At 59.1% G+C, this 23,447-nt stretch overlaps 2 protein-coding genes across 3 annotated transcripts; both read right to left on the reverse strand.

Moving 5' to 3' along the window:
- Positions 1-2,854: 2,854 nt before the first annotated feature.
- TNF (tumor necrosis factor) lies at positions 2,855-7,784 on the reverse strand. 2 transcript variants are annotated; one of them, XM_050919666.1, is made up of 4 exons: positions 6,870-7,784; positions 6,215-6,257; positions 5,318-5,377; positions 2,855-4,751 (listed from the first exon to the last, which is right to left on the reverse strand). In XM_050919666.1, exons 1-4 carry the CDS (start codon positions 7,047-7,049, stop codon positions 4,315-4,317), a joined length of 720 nt encoding a protein of 239 aa, XP_050775623.1. In that variant the 5' UTR covers positions 7,050-7,784; the 3' UTR covers positions 2,855-4,314. The 2 variants fall into 2 exon arrangements, with proteins under 2 accessions (XP_050775623.1, XP_050775622.1); XM_050919665.1 differs by having other exon boundaries at positions 5,318-5,380.
- A 7,664-nt stretch (positions 7,785-15,448) lies between these two features.
- LTA (lymphotoxin alpha) lies at positions 15,449-17,199 on the reverse strand. The gene is made up of 4 exons (XM_050920899.1): positions 17,047-17,199; positions 16,313-16,358; positions 16,104-16,169; positions 15,449-15,855 (listed from the first exon to the last, which is right to left on the reverse strand). The coding sequence occupies exons 1-4, from the start codon at positions 17,197-17,199 to the stop codon at positions 15,449-15,451; spliced, it is 672 nt and encodes a 223-aa protein (XP_050776856.1).
- Positions 17,200-23,447: the final 6,248 nt, after the last annotated feature.

Below are 23,447 nucleotides of genomic sequence, written 5' to 3' on the forward strand. Positions count from 1 at the left end.
AGCTCCTGCCAGCCCAGCTCTGCCAGTGCCCCTCACTCCTGACCTGCAGCCCCCTGCCAGCCCAGCCCAGCCCTGCCCCCCTAGCCCTGCTGGTGCCCCTCACTCCCGACCCGCAGCCCCTGCCAGCCCAGCCCAGCATTCCCCAACTGCCCCTTCCCACACCCTGTATAGTCATGGGGAACAGTGTGTTTTGGAGCAGGGGATGAGGCGGATGTGAAGGGGGCAGGCGCATTTGGGGGACACGACTTCTCTTGACACATCAACCACTAAAGCAAAAGCAGAAGGAAATATGTAGCCTCAAGACCCAAAAATAACCCAGGGCCTTCCGCTGGGTAGCTACAATATAACCCAGGAGTCCGGGCTCCCAGCCCCCCCTTCTCTTACCACCAGCCCCCACTCCCCTCCCAGAGCCAGGGAGAGAACCCAGGAGTCCTGGCTCCCAGCTGCCCCTGCTCTAACCCACCAGCCCCTACTCCCTTCCAGAGCCGCGGAGAGAACCCAGGAGTCCTGGCTCCCAGCCCCCACTTCTCTTACCACCAGCCCCCACTCCCCTCCCAGAGCCAGGGAGAGAACCCAGGAGTCCTGGCTCCCAGCCCCCTGCTCTAACCCACGAGCCCCCACCCCCTTCCAGAGCCAGGAGAGAACCCAGGAGTCCGAACTCCCATGCATTAACCACTTGGCCCCGCTCCTCCCTAGCACAGCCAACCCATGGCTCGGGCCTTCTTAAAACCCCAGCCGGGATCTCTCAGCGGATGTGACTCAGTGGATTGGGTGAGGCAAGAGAGGGTTATTTGCCAAGGACTAAATTTAGCATCCTTAGAAAGCAGGGAGTGGGTTGGGAGCACGCGGAGACGGTGAGCCAAGAGGCATCCGCCTGGAGCTTTGCTTGGGCGGAGATCAGCCCGGAACGGCCAGGGCTGGTCGTGTGGGGTCGGGGGTGAGGGGAGATTGATCCTCTACGATAGAGTAAGAGACTCGTAGGCCTGGAAGGGGCCTGGGGAGGCGTCTGGTCCGGGCCCTGCACGCCATGTTCTCCAGACCGTCCCCGCAGGGCTCTGGCCAACCTGCTCTTAACAACCCCCCACGACGCGACTCGGCAAGTTATTCCAGCGCGAACCACCCGGCTGCCTCGTGTCCAGCCTGAACCTGAGTTAAGCCCATTGCTCCTTGGCCTGGCCTCAGCGGGGACCTCCCTTCTCCTCCTAACGACCGTGCAGGCGCCCGAAAACTGTGATCTCGGCCCCTCGGGCGCCTCCTCTCCAGACTAAACCAACCCAGTTCTTCCCACCTGCCCTCGCGGCTCAGGGCTTCTGGACCTTTCCGCCTCTTCGTCGCTCCTCCCTGGACCTTCTCCAGTCTGTCCCCATCTCTCCTGAACCGCGGTGCCCAGAACTGGACCCAACCCTCCAGCCGAGGCCGGAGCAGAGCAGCAGAATCACTGCTCGTGTCTGGCTCACGACCCTCCTGCTAACACAGCCCAGAAGGACGGTCGCTTTTTTGGTTACACCGTTGGCTCATATTTAGCTTGTGATCCACCCGGACCCCCAGCCCCCTGTCCGCAGTGCCCCTTCCTGGGGGTCACTGCCCATTGTGTGTGCAATGGATTGTTCCTTCCGACGTGGAGCACTTTGCATTTCTCCTGACTGAATTTCATCCTGGTTACTTCAGACCATTTCTCCAGTTTGTCCAGCTCAGTTTGAATTTGAACCCTACCCTCCAAAGCACTCGCCACCCCCCCAGCTAGGTATCGTCCACACACTTTATCAGTGGACTGTCTGTGCCATGAGCTAAATCACCGAGGAAGATATTGAAGAGAACCGGACCCAGAACCGATCCCTGCGGGACCCCACTCGTTATGTCCTTCCAGCCTGACTGGGAACCGCTGAGAGCTGCTCTCTGGGAGCGGTTTTCCAGCCAGTTTGGAAAAGAGACGACTAAGGGTGGAGGGGAGATGTCAGGGGTCCATAGACTCATGCCTAGTGTGGAGAAAGTGACTCAGGAAGTGTTCTTTGCTCCTCAGAACATGAGAACTAGGGGGGACCCAATGAAATGAAGAGGCAGCAGGTTTAAAACAAACCAAAGGGCGTATTTCTTCACACGACACACAGCCAGTCTGGGGAACTCCTCGCCAGAGGGTGCTGTGAAGGCCAAGACTCTAACGAGGCTCCGAAGGGAGCTAGATTCCTGGAGGATCAGTCCATCGATGGCTAGTTGCCAGGCTGGGCAGGGATGGTGGCTCTGGCCTCTGCCAGAAGCTGGGAGCATCCAACAGGGGATGGATCACTTGAGCATTGCCTGTTAGCTTCACTCCCTCGGGGGCACCTGGCATTGGCCACTGTCACCAGACAGGACACGGGGCTGGATGGACCTTTGGCCTGACCCAGTACGGCCGTTCTTGTGTTCTTAAGTGTCTGCAAATTGATTGGTTGATTATTTGCTCCATTATCTTAAAACTGGAAGAGACCTCGATCTTGTGGGTACTGAAGTTAAGCTGAATCGTCAAGGAGGAGAGGGACATGGAGAGCAGGGAAGCCCCCTGCTCTGTGTCTCTTCTCCAGGGACGACATTAGAGCATAGCAGAGAGCAGGGGTTATTAGGCATTTGTGTGATATGGGAGAGGCCAGATACCGCGCTAGGTGAATCTTAGATCAGGTTTGGAAGGGACCTCCGGAGGTATCTAGTCCAACACCCTGCTCAAAGCAGGGCCAATCCCCGGACAGAGTTTTGTCCCAGATCCCTAAGTGGCCCCTCAAGGATTGAACTCACAACCCTGGGTTTAGCAGGCCAATGATCAACCCACCGAGCTGTCCCTCCCCCTGGTCAGCCTGAAAGAGACACAAGCCCAGTTCAAATCTCCATTTCCAAGGTTTATTGGTTGGCCTGGTTCACAGGCTGTTTCAATCAAAAGACTAACAGCTGTTCCCTCCCCGCACAGTGGAATAAACACACAATAAATAACCACAATAAATAAAATAAACCACAATACACACGAGAAAACCAGGAGTGGCGAGAGACTCGGCCCGGCAAACATTCGACGAGTTAGATGCGGGAGCCCCACCCCCAGCGTGTGACATTTTAACATAAAACATAAGACGACTGAAATCCCCGAAGAGACGTGAGATCAGGGATTCGACAGGAAACTGTATCTCAGATACAAATATCTCTTCCCCTCACAATGAGAACATCATTCCGTGGAGTAACCCAGGAGTCCTGGCCCCTGGCCCCCCTGCTCTAACCACAGGACCCCACTCCCCTCCCAGAGCCGGGAAGAGAACCCAGGAGTCCTGGCTGTGTGTAATATACATCCATATAGCCAGCTAGGGTCATATATACACCATATACGTAACGGGACCCTATACTGAATCTGTACCGAAGAGGCCAGTGTGTAGTCCAGCCACCACAAAGCACTTGCAGCAACATGGCAGGTTGGTGTGAGGTTGTGTTGCGGCTCAGGTCAAAGAGTAACACAATGTCACACCCTCCGCCAGCTTGATTTGGAGGATGGCTCTCTTGTTGGAAAGAAGATTTTGTCTCACACACACACACTGAAAATCTGGGTGTTTTGTAAACACACAAACTCCCAGAATTGCCAAAACTTGGTGTGGGTTTGGGTCAAACACCCACAGGCAACATCCGTGTTTGTGTGTGTGTACACAAAACTGTCTATTATCTGCAGCTGTGTGATACAAATACACAAACATTGCCTGCGGTTTTGTGGGTCTATGTGTAGACACACCCACTACCCCTTTCTGATGTGTATACAGAATATTAGAATTTGTGGACGGACACACACACACGCACAATGGCCTATAGTTGTCATAGGTGTGTACAACACACACAAAAATCTCTCTGTGCACCAGCACAGCTTTGTTAACCCCAATAAATATAAATACATAAATAAATAAATTATTAGCCACAATAATTAGCCATAATAACCATAAAAATAATACATATTAGTTAACACAACATTTTTGTAGGTCAGCGGCTCTGACCTGGTTCTTGTTTTGTTTTACCAAAATGCAACCCAATGCCCCATCCTGACCGCCACCGACAGGCCAAGTCTAGAGAGATTGTCGTCTGCTCTGGTCCCTTGAGGTGGGCACATGGGACATATTGGCAGAGAGGCATAAAGGACGTCCAGAGAGGGCTTCTGATCATCTCTGATAGTCAGTTTGATGTGGTGGGATGCGGGGTGGTAGTCTTGGTTTTGGAGGCCAGTTGGGTAGGAGGATTGAAGGGTTGACCGAGGATGGAAGATGGTGGGTTGACCAAGGATGCAGGATGCATTGGCCAAGGATGGAAGACAGTGGATCATTATTGGGGAGCTCCTAATTCCAATGCGATCACCCCAAAATACACCTGCCCATTGCTGTCCAGATCTAAATATTGGGCCGAGTCGATTTCAGAGGAGATCTCGTCGCCTTTCATCAACTGGAAGACAGCTCCTTGGTAGATGGACTCGAACCACACCCCCTCCTTATTCTCAGCAGCCTTGGACCCCTCGCAGAACGACTTGATGGCCATCAGCAAGGGAACATTTTCTGGGTACTCGACGGAGTAGCGAAAGATGGTATGCCGGAGAGGAATGGACTCCTCCGGACATTTGTCTCCCTTGAAGACCACCTGGGAGTAGATGAAGTAGAGGCCGTCGGACGGGACCACCAACTTGTTGTTTACCAGCGTCATCCCGTTCTGCATCATGGTGTGTGCCACTTTGTCAGTCCAAATCAGCTCTTTGGAGTCACTGGATGCTGGGAGGGACAGAAGAAGACAGACGTGGTCAAAACCCAGCAGGATCATTCCCTATGGTCCAGCTATGAGTGGTCAAACCCTACCTGGATTGTCCCCCATGATCAATATACCCAGGCTTCGACCTACATCATCCCCCCAAAATGATAACTCTTGATCCTAACCCTAGTCTCTCCCCTGTAGTCAATCTACCTAGGCTTTGGCCTACAACACAATCCAGTGATGGCGTGCCTAATCCTTGACAACACTAGGCCAAAACCTAGAGGGATTGAACCCCCTGCTGTCTGGCATCTCCCGGACTTTGGCCTACAACTTCCATGTAACCCAAATCTTTGGCCTCCATCACCCCGAAAGACAGGGCCCTTCCCCTCTGCGTTTATGTCTATGAGTAGATGTGCACCGGTGGCTGTGGAAATGTGTGCTCGTGGATGAGTGTGTCTTTGTGGAAGTCTTTGTTTGTCTGTTGCCTGCTTGAGACATAGAAACCCCCAACCACAAGCATCCCCCTCACCCACGTAGGGCCCAGTTCCTCAAACCCTCCCCCATCTCAGCTGTAAATTCCTCTTACCTACGACGTGAGCAGCTGGCTTTTTCAGCGACTGGGCTTGCAACTTCATCGTCATAGGACCTGCTTCAGAAAGAACAAATGGACGGTCAGACAGATCTTCCCTGGTTCACCTGCCCTCCCCACACCTCCCCTGGCTAATGACCCCATCTTCTCTAGATCAGCTTCAGAGAGCCCCGGCTCAGTGGAAGGCCCCCAGGCTGGGGGGCCAGGATTTAAACCCATAACCTTGCAGTCCCTAGGTTGGGGAATCTCTGATCGCCTCCCGCTTGGTCACTACAATGCATGGAAGAGGAGAACTGGGATAGAATTGTGTTGGATGCGGAAGATGGACAGATTTTGGTGGGAATGGGTCAGGTCTGGTGGCTCCCGGGAGGGGAGTTAAGGTGATATTGGGGTGGTATCTTTGCTCCAGATGTTCCAGTCTCCCAACATTCAGTTGCTCTCCGTGTTTTGGAGGAGCGGAGCCACCTTCCCGAAGATTTGGGGAGGTCCATAAGCTCTCGGGGACAATCACCGTCTGCGGAGGCACAACATCTGGAGCGAGATCCCAGATGTGGCCAGAGCGAGCTGAGATGTGCAGGGCGATGTTTTCCCAAAGGGGCCAGCAGCATTGTCCGTTCTGTTCCCGTCCACCACGTCAGATTCAAAACACCTTCAATGACCGTGATTTTACAGGGAAATCCCGAGCCGGCAGCCTCGGAAAAAACCCGGAGGCATCTCAGGTCAGGCAATGGGACAGAACTATGGACACCAGTTGCAATTTGCTGGCCCTTTTGGGAAGATGATTGAGGGCCAGTAATTAGATCTGTGGTAAATCTGGCAAGAGAAATTTCATCTGGGGAGGGGAGATTCGGCTTAGAGGCTAATGTTGGAAAATAAAGCTTGGGAAATACTTACTAAGTTGTTGTGTGTGGCCCGAACTCCTGGGTTCTTTGGGATCCTGGCAAAGAGACAGAGAGAGGAGAGTTGAGTACAGAGGTTACAAAGTCAAAGCCGGAGCATGTGTCAGGTGCTGTGTGTACCACACCCTGCAAGAAGCAGAGCCGCTCACATCATTACACATGGCACAGGCAGCGGACAAGACAAAACATAGCCCAGGGAGCCAGGCACATGTGAGTGAAATGAGAAATACAGACAGCACAAAACACACACCCAGACGAAAACACAGTCACCAGATAGATACATGGCGTCCAGGCAAAACACACCTGGAAAGACAGACAGACAAAACCCACACCCGACGCGTTCGCAGGCAAACGGGCAGAGAAATACAAAGAGACACACAACTCAACGCAGGCCAGACTGCAATTGTGTGGTTAAAACCACACAAACGTCCCCGGCCACGAGGACACACATGCTTGCACACAAGCGTCCGAGCCGCACACGTGCGGACAAACCACACATGCACACATCAGAGCCACAGGCGGGGAGCTGAAACCCACCCACAGACAAAGACACACTCCAGCAGACACACAATTGGCGGCAGATGGCCACAGATCGCGTCAGGCTCCCTGGCTCGGGCGGGTTACGCCCTCACCCCGGCGTAGCTGCTCACCTGGCTGACCAAGGGCCCCCCATTTCTGAAATGCAGCAGGGCGAAGACGGCCGTGGCGCCGACCAGCAGCAGAAAGGAGCAGATGCTGAGGCATTTCCAGCGGCTGTTGGCGGGTCGCGACTCCCGCACCACGATAACGCCCCCCTTCTCGATGTCGCAGACCAGACTTTCGGTGCTCATGGCCGCGGGTTTGGCTGGGCTCGGGGCAGGGATCTCCAGGGTTAGTTTCCTGCCGGGCGAAGTAAGCAGCTGGGGCTGGGCGAATTCCCGGGATTTCAGTGACGCCGGCAGGCGGATGGAGCCGATTTCCCCGGATCGAAGGGGTGAATTTAGCTGGTTTCCCTAGGCAAATTCAGCTGATTCCACGGCACGAATTCAGCTGTGAAACAGGCGAACGTGGGGAATTTCACCTGAGCTGCCGGGTGAATTGAGCCGATTTCAGAAGGCGAATCGAGTTGATTTCCCCGGAGCGGAGCGACGAATGGGAGTGGATTTCACCCTCGGAGTCTGGTCAGTTTCCCCGGCGTGGATCTCAGTCGTGCCTCAGTTTCTTTCCCCTTTGCCTGGCCGGCAGCTCTCGTCCTGGGGTGATTGAAGCGTGGAGAAGTGTGGCAGCCTCGAGGCGTCGGCTCCTATTTATAGGCCTCCTGCCTGCACTTCGGATCCGCCCAGCCGCCTCCCCCATGACACGGGAGGAAATTTTCGAGCTCCGAAGCTGCCGCCCACAGAGAAGGAAGGAAAGACGAGAATCTGCGATGGCGAAAGGCGGGAAGAGGAAAAACCTGAAAATAGAAGGCGTCAAAAGCAGAAGTGGGACCAGTGTCTGGAACTGTGGTTTTGGGGAGCGAGGAGGTGTGAATCCAGCTCTGGAGAGGGCGGGGGAGCCCCCCGGGGATACCGGGGTCCTCACCTCCTCGCCGCGCTGGGACCTGGCGTCTGGGCGTCTCTGACGGGGGGGGTCAGACGGTGACTTGGGGGGTCAGGCGTGGGGGGACTGGCTGCCCCCCCAGTGAGGCAACGGGGGTGGGAAAAGGTTGAGAGTGAGGGGCCTTGAGAAGGGTGTGTGGGGGGTGTGTGTCTGTGTCCTGTTGTGAGTGCCCGTCTGGCTGTGTGCAGGGCTGTGTGTAGTTGTGTGTGTACACAGTTGTGTGAGTCTCCATGGGTGTCTTGTATGTGGGTCTGTGCATGTGTGTGTAGTTGTGCATGGATCGCTGAGTGTGTGGCTAGTTGTGCATGGGTCTGTGTGTGTGTGTGTGTAGTTGTGTGGGTTACTGTGTGGCTAGTTGTGTGTGAGTCTCTCCGTGTTTGTGTGTGTAGTTGTGTGTGGATCTCTCTGTGTGTCCAATCGTGTGTGGGTCTCTGTGTGTGTGTTGGTGTGTGTGTGGTTGTGTTTGGGTCACTTTGTATGCAGTTGTGTGTGTGCCATTGTGTGTGTTTGTGTAGTGGTGTGTGAATCTTGTGTGTGTGTGTGTGTGTGTGTGTAGTTGTGCATGGGTCTGTGTGTGTGTGTGCAGCTATGTGTGTGCAGTTGTGTGTGGGTCTGTGTGTAGCTCTGTGAGTGTCTAGTTGTGTGTAGTTGAGTGTGTGTAGTTGTGCAGCTGTGTGTGTGTAGTTGTGTGTGGGTCTGTGTGTATGAGTATGGGTCTGTAGTTGTGTGTGTACCTGTGATGAATGTGGGGCTGATCAGCTCGGGGGGAACCCACCAGACCCCCCACCCCAGCCCTAGAGATGAGACTGGCTGGATCTAACCCACAGCTGCTCAGGGAGCCAGGGTCTCCCCATGGGGTTATCCGGGGGGCTGGCTCTCAAGGCTGGCAAGTGTGGGGGGCTCTGTAGTGGGGACCCCTAAACCCCACGACAGGGTGGGAAGTCGAAACGCCTTTGCAAGGCGTCTCACCGCCTCGTCCTCCCCTGGGGGAGCTTAGGACGCTCAGATCTTAGTGTCAGCAAATGTTGGGGGCGGGTTGTCAGGTGCGGGGGGGACAAAGCCACTAGGGGTGAAGGGCTGCATCTAGGCCTCTCCTCTGACCCCCACCCCAAGCCGGGGGGGTCATTATTTGGGGGCTTAAATTTTAGCACCAGCAAAAAAAATGTTGGGGTGTGTGTGATCAGAGACAGGGGAGACTGTGGGATGGCGAGCCCCCCCAGACGTAACAGCTGGCTAGGGAGGGGGTCAGACTGGGGGGGGAGTGTAGGGTGGGAGGAGAGTTTGGAGTATAGACGCCCCTCCCCTGGTCCCCCAAGTGATCCAGCGACAGGCAGAGCTAGTGGGCGAACAACCAGAGACACAGTCAGAAGCTGGGGGGCAGCGGTGGGATCTGGAGGGATCAGGGTTGGGGGGGCTGTTTCCCAAGTCTCCCCCCGCCCCCGCCTCCCGCCACACAGGAAAATCCGAGCGCCTGAAAGTTCAGGCCTCGTGAAACAAGAATCCAGCTTGGAGTTTTCAGCCACTTTCTTCTGCTTTCGCTTCCACCGCCAGGAGGCAAAGTGAAAACGGCCGTTCAGGCTGCGCTTCGGTTTTGGTTCTGCCTCGTCCTGGGGTCGGGGGGGTCCTGTTCCCGCCCCCCTGAGCCAGCCGGTTCCTGCCCCATTCCCGCCCCCCTGAGCCAGCCAGTCACTGCCCTGGCGCCGGGTGGGAGCCGGCGCCCCCTAGAGGGGACAGGGCCCTGCCCCACTCCCTGCCCCGCTGAGCCAGCCAGTCCCTGCCCTGGGGCCGGGTGGGAGCCGGCGCCCCCTAGAGGGGACAGGCCCCTGCCCCACTCCCTCCCCCCTGAGCCAGCCAGTCCCCTGGGTACAGGGGGAGCCAGCGCCCCCTAGAGGGGACAGGGCCCTGCCCCACTCCCTGCCCCGCTGAGCCAGCCAGTCCCTGCCCTGAGGCCGAGTGGGAGCCGGCGCCCCCTAGAGGGGACAGGGCCCTGCCCCACTCCCTGCCCCGCTGAGCCAGCCAGTCCCTGCTCTGGGGCCGGGTGGGAGCCGGCGCCCCCTAGAGGGGACAGGCCCCCTTGCAATGGGGCCGAGTGCAGGGAGGAGCCGGGCTGGGCCGGTCCCTCTGCCAAGGCTGAGCCTGAGCTGCCCCCTGCTGGCCGCCCTGGGGAACGGCAGGACTCGGCTCCGGGGTTCCCAGGGTGGTTTGTCTTTGCCCCAGAGGATCCCGGCCCCACGGTGCTCCTGCCCCCCCACCCCATCAGTCGGACAGATAGAGCTAGCCACCCCCATGCCCCTCTTCTAGCTAGCAGGCCGTCTACACCTCCGTCCCTCCATCCGTCGCCAGACACCCCATCCATCCATCCCTCCATCCATCGCCAGACACCCCATCCATCCCTCCATCCATCACCAGACACCCCATCCATCCATCCATCCCTCCATCCATCGCCAGACACCCCATCCATCCCTCCATCCATCACCAGACACCCCATCCATCCATCCATCCCTCCATCCATCACCAGACACCCCATCCATCCCTCCATCCATCACCAGACACCCCATCCATCCATCCATCCCTCCATCCATCACCAGACACCCCATCCATCCCTCCATCCATCACCAGACACCCCATCCATCCCTCCATCCCTCCATCCATCGCCAGACACCCCATCCATCCCTCCATCCATCACCAGACACCCCATCCATCCCTCCATCCCTCCATCCATCGCCAGACACCCCATCCATCCATCCATCCCTCCATCCATCACCAGACACCCCATCCATCCCTCCATCCATCACCAGACACCCCATCCATCCATCCATCCCTCCATCCATCGCCAGACACCCCATCCATCCCTCCATCCCTCCATCCATCCATCCATTCACCCCCACGCCCCTGTTCTAGCTATCGGGCCGTCTATACACCCCTCCCTCCCTCCACTCGCCCCCCCACATCCTCCATCCATCCCTCACCCCGCTGTCCCTTCCTCCCTCCCTCCCTCCCTCCATCCACTCACCCCCATGCCCCTCTTCTAGCTAGTGAGCCATCTACACACCCCTCCGTCCCTCCATCCATCGCTAGACACCCCATCCATCCATCCCTTCATTCACCTCCACGCCCCTATTCTAGCTAGCAGGCCGTCTACACACCCATCCATCTATCCATCCATCACCAGACACCCCATCTATCCATCCCTCCATCCCCCCATCTCTCCATCCGTCGCCAGACACCCCATCCATCCATCCACCCATCCATCCATCACCAGACACCCCATCCATCCCTCCATCCATCACCAGACACCCCATCCATCCATCCCTCCATCCATCACCAGACACCCCATCCATCCCTCCATCCCTCCATCCATCACCAGACACCCCATCCATCCATCCCTCCATCCATCGCCAGACACCCCATCCATCCATCCACCCATCCATCCATCACCAGACACCCCATCTATCCATCCATCCATCCACTCACCCCACTCCTCCATCCATCCATCCACTCACCCCCACACTCCTCTTCTATCTAGCGGGCTGTCTATACACCCCTCCATCCCTCCATCCATTGCCAGACACCCCATCCATCCATCCACTCAGCCCCACATCCTCCGTTTCTCCCTCCATCCACCTGTCTCTCTGTCTCTCCATCCATCACCAGACACCCCATCCATCCCTCCATCTCTCCATCCATCACCAGACACCCCATCCATCCATCCACCCATCCATCCACCACCAGACACCCCATCCATCCCTCACCCTGCTGTCCCTCCCTCCCTCCATCCGCCAGACACCCCATCCATCCATCCATCCCTCAGCTCCACATCCTCTGTCCCTCCCTCTGTCCCTCCATCCACCCATCCAACTCTCCCTCCATCCCTCCATCCATCACCAGACACCCCATCCATCCATCCATTCAACCCCACTCCTCCATCCATCCATCCACTCACCCCCACGCCCCTCTTCTAGCTATCGGGGCGTCTATACACCCCTCCCTCCCTCCCTCCATCCACTTGCCCCCCCCACGTCCTCCATCCATCCCTCACCCCGATGTCCGTCCTTCCCTCCTTCCAGGCACTCAATCCCATACTCCTCCATCCCTCCCTCCCTCCTTCACCCTACTGTCCCCTCTGCCCCCCACATCCTGCTCTGGCCAGGCTCCGAGGTGACCCCTTTCCCTTCATGGCAAACCCGCTTGGCTGGCACATGCCCTAGGCCCTGGCACATCCCCCCACCCGGGGGTCCCATGAAGGTGCCGGCGAGCAGAGGCCTGGGTGGTGTGGAGCCGGGGGGGAGAGGGAAGCCTGGGGGCCGACACTCGCTGGGTCCCGGGGCTGGGTTTGCAGCCGCTCACGGGCCAGCGCCCCCCACTGGGGGCGGGCGGCAGGTGGTCAAGCCCGAGATAGCAATGTCCACCGCCCCCCCCTCCCGGCGATCCCCACCCCGGGGCCGGTTACCCCGAGCAGCTGCTCCTGGGGACAGGATCAGGGGCCGGCCACAGACAGCCAGGAAGCCGGCGCATGAGTTGGTCGTGGCGACACCAGCTGCCAGCTCGGGCGCCGAACCGGGCCAGGTCCATGGAGGAGCCGGTGCTCTCGCCGGCGGGGGGCCGACCGGGCAAGGGGTGGGTGTCGGGCACTGCCGGGGTCCGGGCCTCGCCGGCCGGTCCAGGAGGGCACCGCCGGGGTCCGGGCCTCGCCGGTCGGTCCAGGAGGGCACCGCCGGGGTCCGGGCCTCGCCGGTCGGTCCAGGAAGGCACTGCCGGGGTCCGGGCCTCGCCGGCTGGTCCAGGAGGGCACTGCCGGGGTCCGGGCCTCGCCGGTCGGTCCAGGAGGGCACTGCCGGGGTCCGGGCCTCGCCGGCTGGTCCAGGAGGGCACTGCCGGGGTCCGGGCCTCGCCGGCCGGTCCAGGAGGGCACTGCCGGGGTCCGGGCCTCGCCGGCCGGTCCAGGAGGGCACTGCCGGGGTCCGGGCCTCGCCGGTTGGTCCAGGAGGGCACTGCCGGGGTCCGGGCCTCGCCGGCCGGTCCAGGAGGGCACTGCCGGGGTCCGGGCCTCGCTGGCCGGCCCAGCAGGGCACCGCCGGGGTCCGGGCCTTGCTGACCGGTCCAGGAGGGCACTGCCGGGGTCCGGGCCTCGCTGGCCGGTCCAGGAGGGCACTGCCGGGGTCCGGGCCTTGCCGGCCGGCCCAGGAGGGCACAGCAGGTGAGGGAACCTCTGGGAAAGTGTCCAGCCAAAACTAGCCCTGCGCCAGCGCCGGAGCCGGGGCGAGGAACTGAAAACGGAAAATGCCGTAAACCCCCCGGGGAGGTTTCCGAAGAGCCCCTGGTGAGATTCACCCCCAAGGCCGAGAGAGAGAGAGAGAGAGAAGATGGGGCTGGCGGGAGGGAGCTGCTGTCACACCCCGGCGGTCGGGGGCACCAGGGGCTGCTCCGGACAGGGGGAGGAAGCCCTGGCCCCCCCCCGGATTACGGAGCCTGGCGGGAAGCCAAGGGGGGCAGTTGCTGCCCCGGGTGTGGGGGGAAGGAAGCTTGGGCTGGTCAAACCCGAGGGGGGGCCACGTGCTGGAGATGGGCAGGGCCGGGAAGGGGGCCGGGCACCAGGAGGTCTGGTGGGGCTTTGAGACCCTGGAAGCGGGTACAATACGGTGACCAGCCGGGGGGGGGTCACAAAGAGAGAGCCCCCTGAGTCCAGGGGCAGGGTCAGCGCTGGGAAGGGGCACCTGAGCGCTCATGCCCAGACTCAGCCACAAGGGGGCGCCGGGGCGGAGGAGGGTGCTATTTACCCCTCATCACACACGAATTAACCAGCAGCAGGTTTAACACCAACAAAAGGAAGGTTTCACCCAAGGCACCGTTAACCTGGGGAACTCCTCGCCACAGGATGGTGTGACGGCCAAGACTAGAACAGGATTCAAAGACAAGCTAGAGAAGTTCCTGGAGGACGGGTCCCTCGATGGCTAGTAGCCAGGCTGGGCAGGGATGGTAGCCCGGGCCTTCGTTTGCCAGACACTGGGAATGGGCAACAGGCTGGATCACTTGATAACTGCCCTGGTCTGTTCATTCCCTCTGGGGCACCTGGCACCGGCCGCTCTTGGAGACAGGACACTGGGGTAGACGGACCGCTGGTCTGACCCAGTCTGGCCGCTCTTATGTCTGCCCTCAGCACCTTGCCAGGGAGATCGGCGTCGTTGCACCAGTGGGGAAACTGAGGCACAGTGGGGTGGAGAACCCAGGCGTCCGGGGTGGGGGTGTCCCAAACTAAAGCGCTGCCCATTAGGATGATCTTGATCTTGTCAGAGCTGGGGGCTGTCCCAGCCCAGGGGAGCCCCTCCCCCTTTGGGGGGCTGTGCCAGTCAGGGAGCCCCGCCCACTGGGGAGGTGTGTCCCAGCTGAGCCAGTCAGATCCACCCCCCCTTGACAAGCCCCTCTCCCAACCCCCCCTCACTATTTGTGGGGTGCGAGCGGGGGAGGGGATTTGAACCCTTCCGGCGAAGAGAAACGAGATGACACCACCAGGGAGACCAGGCACGAGTCCAGCTTTAATTCACTGACAGGCCACAAATAAATACATTCGGGGGGGGCCGAGAGGGGACCCTGCCCCCCACGGCTGCCCCCATCATAAATAAATAATTTACAATACAGCCCCATAAATAAATAGCTCTGCCTCCCCCGCCCCCCAATTCCCCCAATCCACAGCCCCCCCGCTGGGGGTGGGGTCCTGGGCACCCCCAGGAACACAGAGATGTACCCCAGTAACTTGGGGGGGTCACCTGCCCCCTGAAAACTCTCAGGCAGGTCTCCTGTCAGTGGTCCTGCCCCAGCTCCAAGAGGGGGAGCTTAGGATGAAAATACATTTTGGGGTGCTGTGGGGGGCTGAAAAAGCTGCACCTCAGAAGTGCTCTCTCTCTAACAATGTGTGGGGTGTTGCATTCACCCACACACCCCCAAATCCAGGAGGACATTATGACCACCTAGCAAGGAGCACCCCTATAATTGGGGGGTGTCTATTCCCTGAACCCCAAAATATCTCTGCATTTCCCCCCAATCAGTGTCACTGTGGTCCCACTTTTGAAGGGGAACAGCTGCAAGAAACTATCCTGAGTCCCCCAGAATCTCACCTACACCCCAAATCTCAGCTCCATTGCTTAATTAAATCAAAAGGGACCCCGATAAAGTTGGGGTGTCTAATCTTGAACCCCTCCAAAAACTCAGCTGCTTCCCCCTTCCACTGGGGGGTGGGGTTAATCCAGTCACCCCAACATGGCAGAGCAGCCTATAAACTAAAATTGAGGGCACCCCAGATAATTTAGGGGTACAGCTGACCGCCAAAATATTCTGAGGATTCCCCATTAAAGGACTGCTATTAAAATCCCCCCAAATCCTAGTGCACCCAGAGCATTAAATGGGGCTGTGTGTGTGCAGAAAATTTGGGGGTGCATTAACTGGAACTCCCACAATACTTTGAGGCTCTTCTTAAACTGCATGGCTCTTCTTCCACCTCCAACCCCACACTGCAGAGCACTGATCCCAGGGGTGCCCCATCAATAAGTGCACCCTGATCATTTTGGGGTACAGTAAAGTGACCCCCCCTGCACCAGCCCAGCAGCTCCAGCCCACCCTCAGTGCATAGGGGGGACCCCACCCCAAACCCAGCAGGTCACAGGGCGAACGCCCCAAAGGACAGAGTGCCCTGGCCTGCCAGCAGATGCGCCTCCCCCTCCGTCTGCGTGGACAGCCGGTCCCCCTGCTGCAGGGCAAAGGCTGCCCCCTGGTGGAGGGAGCGGTACCAGGGCCCCCCGCCGGGGCAGGCCGTTTTGTGGGCGCTCAGGATGGGGACGTCTCGGGGGTAGGTGTCGGAGAAGAGCAGCACGCGGTGCGCCAGGACCAGGGGCTCGTCCCCCGCGGGGCAGGCGGCCCCCAGGAAGGACGCCTGGAAGTAGACGAAATACATGCCGGAGGCCGGCACCACCAGCGAGTCGTTGGCCAGGCGGAAGCCGCCCCGGGTGAAGGAGGCGTCGACGTCGCTTCGCCAGCGGAGCCGCGTGCCGGAGGGGCCGGGGTGCCCTGCGAGGAGGGGGAGAGAAAGGAGAGGGGGGATTCAAACCAGCGGCCGAAGGGCTCAGCCACCTGGTGGGTGGATCCGACCGCAAACGGCCGAGAAAAACCAGACATTGGGGGGGGACACATTGTTTCTACCATTGTTCTAAGCGGCACCCGCAGCGCGGCCCGATTCCGGCCTCCGCCAGCAGGGGGCGGCGCAGAGGGGCCCCACAGAGCAATGGAGGGAGCATCCGCCCCGTCCAGCGACTCACCTACGAGATGGGCTGCGGGCGCGTGGGTCCGGTCGGCGCGGTGCCCCAGGGCGGGCCAGGGGGCGACTGTTGGGAAAGACAGAGACGAGTCATTGCCATGGCCGAGGACAGGCCCGGGGGAGGGGGGCAGAGCCGGACACCTGGGTTCCCTGGAATGGATTCCAGACAAGAGTCCAGTCTGGGGTTGGCTTGGGGAAGGAGGTGCTTACCGGCCTCTGCAGAGCCTCTGACCCCCCATCCAGCCTCATCTTCCACCTGCAAATGAGGGGGGGATACTATGATAAAGCTCTGCCGGTGCCCCTCATTCCCGACCCGCAGCCCCCTGCTAGCCCAGCTCTGCCAGTGCCCCTCATTCCCGACCCGCAGCCCCTGCTAACCCAGCCCTGCCGGTGCCCCTCATTCCCGATCTGCAGCCCCCTGCCAGCCCAGCCCTGCGCCTCCCAGCCCTGCCGGTGCCCCTCACTCCCGACCCGCAGCCCCCGCTAGTCCAGCCCTGCCCCCCCAGCTCTGCCGGTGCCCCTCACTCCCGACCCGCAGCCCCTGCTAGCCCAGCTCTGCCGCTGCCCCTCATTCCCGACCCGCAGCCCCTGCCAGCCCAGCTCTGCTGGTGCCCCTCATTCCCGACCCGCAGCCCCCTGCCAGCCCAGCCCTGCTGGTGCCCCTCACTCCTGACCCGCAGGCCCCTGCCAGCCCAGCCCTGCGCCTCCCAGCCCTGCCAGTGCCCCTCACTCCCGACCTGCAGCCCCTGCTAGCCCAGCCCTGCCGGTGCCCCTCACTCCCGACCCGCAGCCCCCGCTAGCCCAGCCCTGCCGGTGCCCCTCACTCCCGACCCGCAGCCCCTGCTAGCCCAGCCCTGCCAGTGCCCCTCACTCCCAACCCGCAGGCCCCGCTAGCCCAGCCCTGCCGGTGCCCCTCACTCCCGACCCGCAGCCCCTGCCCCCACCTGTCTCTGGGAGTACCCGTACAGCACGGTGCCCAGCAACGCCCCCAGCAGGAGGAAGCAGGTGCCACGAAGCACATGCCAGCAGAGATCCCTGCGGCTCTGGGGCCCCAGCTGCAGCAGGAGGGGCCCGGCCTGCTCTGACTGGGGCTGCATGGGGGGGGGCTGAGCTGGGAGCCGGGGGGCTGGCGGGGAGAGCGGAGCCGGCAGAGCTGGTGGCTGAGGCAAGGCGGCCGGAGGAGCCTGTGATGAGGCAGCTGCCTGGCTCGGCTCTTTATAGGGGAAGGAGGCCTCAGGCGAGCTGAGGTCACCGGGGAACCCCGGCGTTCGGGGAACAGGCGCGGATGTAATCTCGCAAGAGAGACAGAAACAGAGAGAGAGAGAGTCTGATTCACGTCCTCTGGCCCCAGGCCTCAGACGCACAGATGGGGGGGGGGTGCCTGGGGGGAGAGAGAGAGAGATACATAGATAGATAGCGGGGATTTATGTAGATAGATAGATAGATAGAGGGGGTGTGTGGGGATAGATAGATAGATAGATAGATAGAGGGGGTGCCTGGGGATGGATAGATAAATAGATAGATAGAGGGGGTGTCTGGGGATAGATAGATAGAGGGAGGGAGGGAGTGTTGGGATGGATGGATGGAGGGGTTGGCTGGCTGGGTTGTGTGGGGATGGATGGATGGATGGATTGTGTGGGGATGGATGGAGGGTGTGTGGGGATGGATGGATGGATAGATAGATAGTGGGGGTGGATGGATGGATGGATGGAGGGGGTGTGGAGACGGAGGGATGGAGGGAGAGGGTATCAGGATGGATGGATAGATAGATAGTGGGGATGGATGGATGGATGGAGGGGGTGTGGAGATGGAGGGATGGAGGGAGAGAGGGAGGGGGTATCAGGATGGATGGATAGATAGATAGTGGGGATGGATGGAGAGGGTGTCGGGATGGATGGATAGATAGTGGGGGTGGATGGATGGATGGATGGAGGGGGTGTGGGGATGGATGGAGGGAGAGAGGGAGGGCATCAGAATGGATGGATAGATAGATAGTGGGGATGGATGGAGGGTCTGTGGAGATGGATGGATAGATAGATAGATAGAGTGGGTGTGTGGGGATGGATAGATAGATAGATAGATAGATAGATAGATAGAGCGGGTGTGTGGGGATGGATAGATAGATAGATAGCTAGATAGATAGAGGGGGTGTGTGGGGATAGCTAGATAGATAGAGGGGGTGTGTGGGGATAGGTAGATAGATAGATAGATAGAGGGGGTGTGTGGGGATAGATAGGTAGATAGATAGATAGATAGAGAGGGTGTGTGGGGATAGATAGATAGATAGATAGATAGAGGGGGTGTGTGGGGATAGATAGATAGATAGATAGATAGAGGGGGTGTGTGGGGATAGATAGATAGATAGATAGATAGATAGATAGATAGATAGATAGAGGGGGTGTGTGGGGATAGATAGATAGGTAGATAGATAGATAGATAGATAGAGGGGGTGTGTGGGGATAGATAGATAGATAGACGGGGTGTGGGGGGATAGATAGATAGAGGGAGTGGTTGGGGATAGATAGATAGATAGAGGGAGGGAGGGAGTGTTGGGATGGATGGATGGAGGGGTTGGCTGGCTGGGTTGTGTGGGGATAGATGGATGGATGGATTGTGTGGGGATGGATGGAGGGTGTGTGGGGATGGATGGATGGATAGGTAGATAGTGGGGGTGGATAGATGGATGGATGGAGGGGGTGTGGAGATGGAGGGATGGAGGGAGAGAAGGAGGGGGTATCAGGATGGATGGATAGATAGATAGATAGTGGGGATGGATGGAGGGGGTGTCGGGATGGATGGATAGATAGTGGGGGTGGATCGATGGATGGAGGGGGTGTGGGGATGGAGGGAGGGAGGGAGGGAGGGGATGTCAGGCTGGATGGATAGATAGATAGTGGGGGTGGATTGATGGATGGAGGGGTTGGCTGGCTGGCTGGTTGGGGATGGATGGATAGAGGGGATGGATGGATGGATGGAGGGGGTGTGGGGATGGAGGGAGGGAGGGAGGGGATGTCAGGCTGGATGGATGGATAGATAGTGGGGGTGGATTGATGGATGGAGGGGTTGGCTGGCTGGCTGGCTGGGGATGGATGGATAGAGGGGATGGATGGATGGATGGATAGAGGGTGTGTGGGGAGGGATGGATGGATGCAGGTGTTGTGTCAGGATGGATGGATGGATGCAGGGGTTGTGTTGGGATGGCTGGCTGGCTGGATGCATGGAGGGGTTGTGTGGGGATGGACAGATGGATGGAGGGTGTATGTGGGGATGGGTGGAGGGATGGATGGATAGAGGAGTTTGATGGATGGATGGCGGGTGTGTGGGGATGGATGGATGGTTAGAGGGGTTGTGTGGGGGTGGGTGGATGGATGGAGGGGATGGATGGATGGAAGGGGTGTTGGGATGGATGGATGGATAGATGGTGGGGATGGATGGAGGGGTTGTGTGGGGATGGATGAATAGAGGGGTTGTGTGGGGGTGGATGGATAGAGGGATTGTGTGGGGGTGGATGGATGAATGGAGGGGATGGATGGATGGAGGGGGTGTTGGGATAGATGGATGAATAGATGGATGGATGGAGGGGTTGTGTGGGGATGGATGGACGGATAGAGGAGTTGTGTGGGCATGGATGGATGGATGGATAGAGGGGTTGTGTGGGGGTGGATGCATGGATGGAGGGATGGAGGGGGTGTTGAGATAGATGGATGGATAGATGGTGGGGATGGATGGATGGATGGATGGAGGGGTTGTGTGGGGATGGATGGATGGAGGGAGGGGTTTGATGGATGGATGGAGGGATTGTGTGGGGATGGATGGATAGAGGGGTTGGATGGATGGATGGATGGCGGGTGTGTGGGGATGGACAGAGTGGATGGATGGATGGATGCAGGGGTTGTGTCGGGATAGATGGATGCATGGAGGGGTTGTGTGGGGATGGACGGATTGATGGAGGGGTGTGTGGGAATGGATTGATAGATGGAGGGAGGGGATGGATGGATGGCGGGTGTGTGGGGATGGATGGAGGGGATGGATGGATGGGGGGAGTGTTGGGATGGATGGATGGATATATAGTGTGGATGGATGGATGGAGGGGATGGATGGAGGGGATGGAGGGGGTGTTGGGATGGATGGATGGATAGAGGGGTTTGATGGATGGATGGATGGCGGTTGTGTGGGGATGGATGGATAGAGGAGTTTGATGGATGGATGGATGGATGGATGGATGGAGGGAGGGGTTTGATGGATGGATGGATGGTGGTTGTGTGGGGATGGATGGATGGAGGGGATGGATGGAGGGAGGGAGGGAGGGGTTTGATGGATGGATGTATGGATGGTGGGTGTGTGGTGACGGAGGGATGGATGGATAGATGGCGGGTGTGTGGGGATGGACGGATGGATAAACGGCGGGTGTGTGGGGAGGGACGGATGGATGGATGGATGGATAGATGGTGGGTGGGTGGGGATGGATGGATGGATGGCGGGTGTGTGGGGATGGACGGATGGATGGATGGATGGCGGGTGTGTGGGGATGGACGGATGGATGGATGGATGGATGGATGGATAGATGGTGGGTGTGTGGGGATGGACGGATGGATGGATGGATGGCGGGTGTGTGGGGATGGACGGATGGATGGATGGATGGCGGGTGTGTGGGGATGGATGGAGGGGATGGACGGATGGATGGAGGGAGGGGTTTGATGGATGGATGGATGGCGGGTGTGTGGGGATGGATGGATGGATGGTGGGTGTGTGGGGATGGATGGAGGGGATGGACGGATGGATGGAGGGAGGGGTTTGATGGATGGATAGATGGTGGGTGTGTGGGGATGGATGGATGGAGGGTGTGTGGTGACGGAGGGATGGATGGAAGGATGGCGGTTGTGTGGGGATGGATGGATGGATGGATGGAGGGGTTTGATGGATGGATGGATGGATGGCGGGTGTGTGGGGATGGACGGATGGATGGATGGCGGGTGTGTGGGGATGGACGGATGGATAGATGGCGGGTGTGTGGGGATGGATGGATGGAGGGGATGGATGGATGGATGGATGGATGGCGGGTGTGTGGGGATGGACGGATGGATGGATGGATGGTGGGTGTGTGGTGACGGAGGGATGGATGGATAGATGGCGGGTGTGTGGGGATGGACGGATGGATGGAGGGAGGGGTTTGATGGATGGATGGATGGCGGGTGTGTGGGGACGGATGGATGGATGGAGGGGATGGATGGATGGATGGATGGTGGGTGTATGTTGACGGAGGGATGGATGGATGGATGGCAGGTGTGTGGGGATGGATGGATGGAGCGGATGGATGGATAGATGGTGGGTGTGTGGTGACGGAGGGATGGATGGATGGATGGATGGCGGTTGTGTGGGGATGGATGGATGGATGGAGGGAGGGAGGGGTTTGATGGATGGATGGATGGATGGCGGGTGTGTGGGGATGGACGGATGGATGGATGGATGGCGGGTGTGTGGGGATGGATGGATGGATGGAGGGGATGGAGGGATGGATGGTGGGTGTGTGGTGACGGAGGGATGGATGGATAGAGGGCGGGTGTGCGGGGACGGATGAAGGGAGGGGTTTGATGGATGGATGGATGGCGGGTGTGTGGGGATGGACGGATGGATGGATGGATGGTGGGTGTGTGGTGACGGAGGGATGGATGGATGGATGGCGGGTGTGTGGGGATGGATGGATGGATGGATGGATGGATGGTGGGTGTGTGGTGAGGGAGGGATGGATGGATAGATGGCGGGTGTGTGGGGATGGACGGATGGATGGATGGAGGGGTTTGATGGATGGATGGATGGCGGTTGTGTGGGGATGGATGGATGGAGGGGATGGATGGATGGTGGGTGTGTGGTGACGGAGGGATGGATGGATAGATGGCGGGTGTGTGGGGATGGACGGATGGATGGAGAGAGGGGTTTGATGGATGGATGGATGGCGGGTGTGTGGGGATGGATGGATGGATGGTGGGTGTGTGGTGACGGAGGGATGGATGGATGGATGGCAGGTGTGTGGGGATGGATGGATGGAGCGGATGGATGGATGGATGGAGGGTGTGTGGTGATGGAGGGGATGGATGGATGGATGGCAGGTGTGTGGGGATGGATGGATGGAGTGGATGGATGGATGGATGGAGGGTGTGTGGTGATGGAGGGGATGGATGGATGGATGGTGGGTGTGTGGTGACGGAGGGATGGATGGATGGATGGCAGGTGTGTGGGGATGGATGGATGGAGCAGATGGATGGATGGATGGAGGGTGTGTGGTGATGGAGGGGATGGATGGATAGATGGCGGGTGTGTGGTGACGGAGGGATGGATGGATGGAGGGAGGGGTTTGATGGATGGATGGATGGATGGCGGGTGTGTGGGGATGGACGGATGGATGGATGGATGGTGGGTGTGTGGGGATGGACAGATGGATGGACGGATGGCGGGTGTGTGGGGAGGGACAGATGGATGGTGGGTGTGTGGTGACGGAGGGATGGATGGATGGATGGTGGGTGTGTGGGGATGGACGGATGGTGGGTGTGTGGGGAGGGACGGATGGATGGTGGGTGTGTGGTGACGGAGGGATGGATGGATAGATGGCGGGTGTGTGGGGATGGATGGATGGATGGATGGATGGTAGGTGTATGGGGATGGATGGATGGATGGATGGATGGATGGATGGTGGGTGTGTGGTGACGGAGGGATGGATGGATGGATGGATGGCGGTTGTGTGGGGATGGACGGATGGCGGGTGTGTGGGGATGGATGGATGGATGGATGGAGGGTGTGTGGTGACGGAGGGATGGATGGATGGATGGATGGCGGTTGTGTGGGGATGGACGGACGGATGGATGGATGGTGGGTGTGTGGGGATGGACAGATGGATGGATGGATGGTGGGTGTGTGGGGATGGACGGACGGATGGATGGATGGCGGGTGTGTGGGGATGGACGGACGGATGGATGGATGGTGGGTGTGTGGTGACGGAGGGATGGATGGATGGCGGGTGTGTGGGGATGGACGGACGGATGGATGGATGGTGGGTGTGTGGTGACGGAGGGATGGATGGATGGCGGGTGTGTGGGGATGGACAGATGGATGGATGGCGGGTGTGTGGGGATGGACGGATGGATGGATGGATGGCGGGTGTGTGGGGAGGGACGGATGGCGGGTGTGTGGGGATGGATGGATGGATGGATGGAGGGTGTGTGGTGACGGAGGGATGGATGGATAGATGGCGGGTGTGTGGGGATGGACGGATGGATGGATGGATGGTGGGTGTGTGGGGATGGACGGATGGAGGGGTTTGATGGATGGTGGTTTTGTGGGGACGGATAGA

Source organism: Gopherus flavomarginatus, chromosome 12 (genome assembly GCF_025201925.1).
Source record: "Gopherus flavomarginatus isolate rGopFla2 chromosome 12, rGopFla2.mat.asm, whole genome shotgun sequence".
Classification (NCBI taxonomy): Eukaryota; Metazoa; Chordata; order Testudines; family Testudinidae; genus Gopherus; species Gopherus flavomarginatus.

What these genes read in the sequence shown, in the direction of transcription:
- TNF (XM_050919665.1), bottom strand. Translation starts at nt 7,049, where the DNA reads ATGAGCACCGAAAGTCTGGTCTGCGACATCGAGAAGGGGGGCGTTATC. An exon ending in GGGGGCCCTTGGTCAGCCAG is followed by an intron (nt 6,258 to 6,869) that starts GTGAGCAGCTAC and finishes TCTCTTTGCCAG; the next exon opens with GATCCCAAAGAACCCAGGAG. An exon ending in GCCAGCTGCTCACGTCGTAG is followed by an intron (nt 4,752 to 5,317) that starts GTAAGAGGAATT and finishes TGTCCCTCCCAG; the next exon opens with CATCCAGTGACTCCAAAGAG.
- LTA (XM_050920899.1), bottom strand. Translation starts at nt 17,199, where the DNA reads ATGCAGCCCCAGTCAGAGCAGGCCGGGCCCCTCCTGCTGCAGCTGGGG. An exon ending in ACGGGTACTCCCAGAGACAG is followed by an intron (nt 16,359 to 17,046) that starts GTGGGGGCAGGG and finishes CCTCATTTGCAG; the next exon opens with GTGGAAGATGAGGCTGGATG. An exon ending in GCCCGCAGCCCATCTCGTAG is followed by an intron (nt 15,856 to 16,103) that starts GTGAGTCGCTGG and finishes CCCTCCTCGCAG; the next exon opens with GGCACCCCGGCCCCTCCGGC.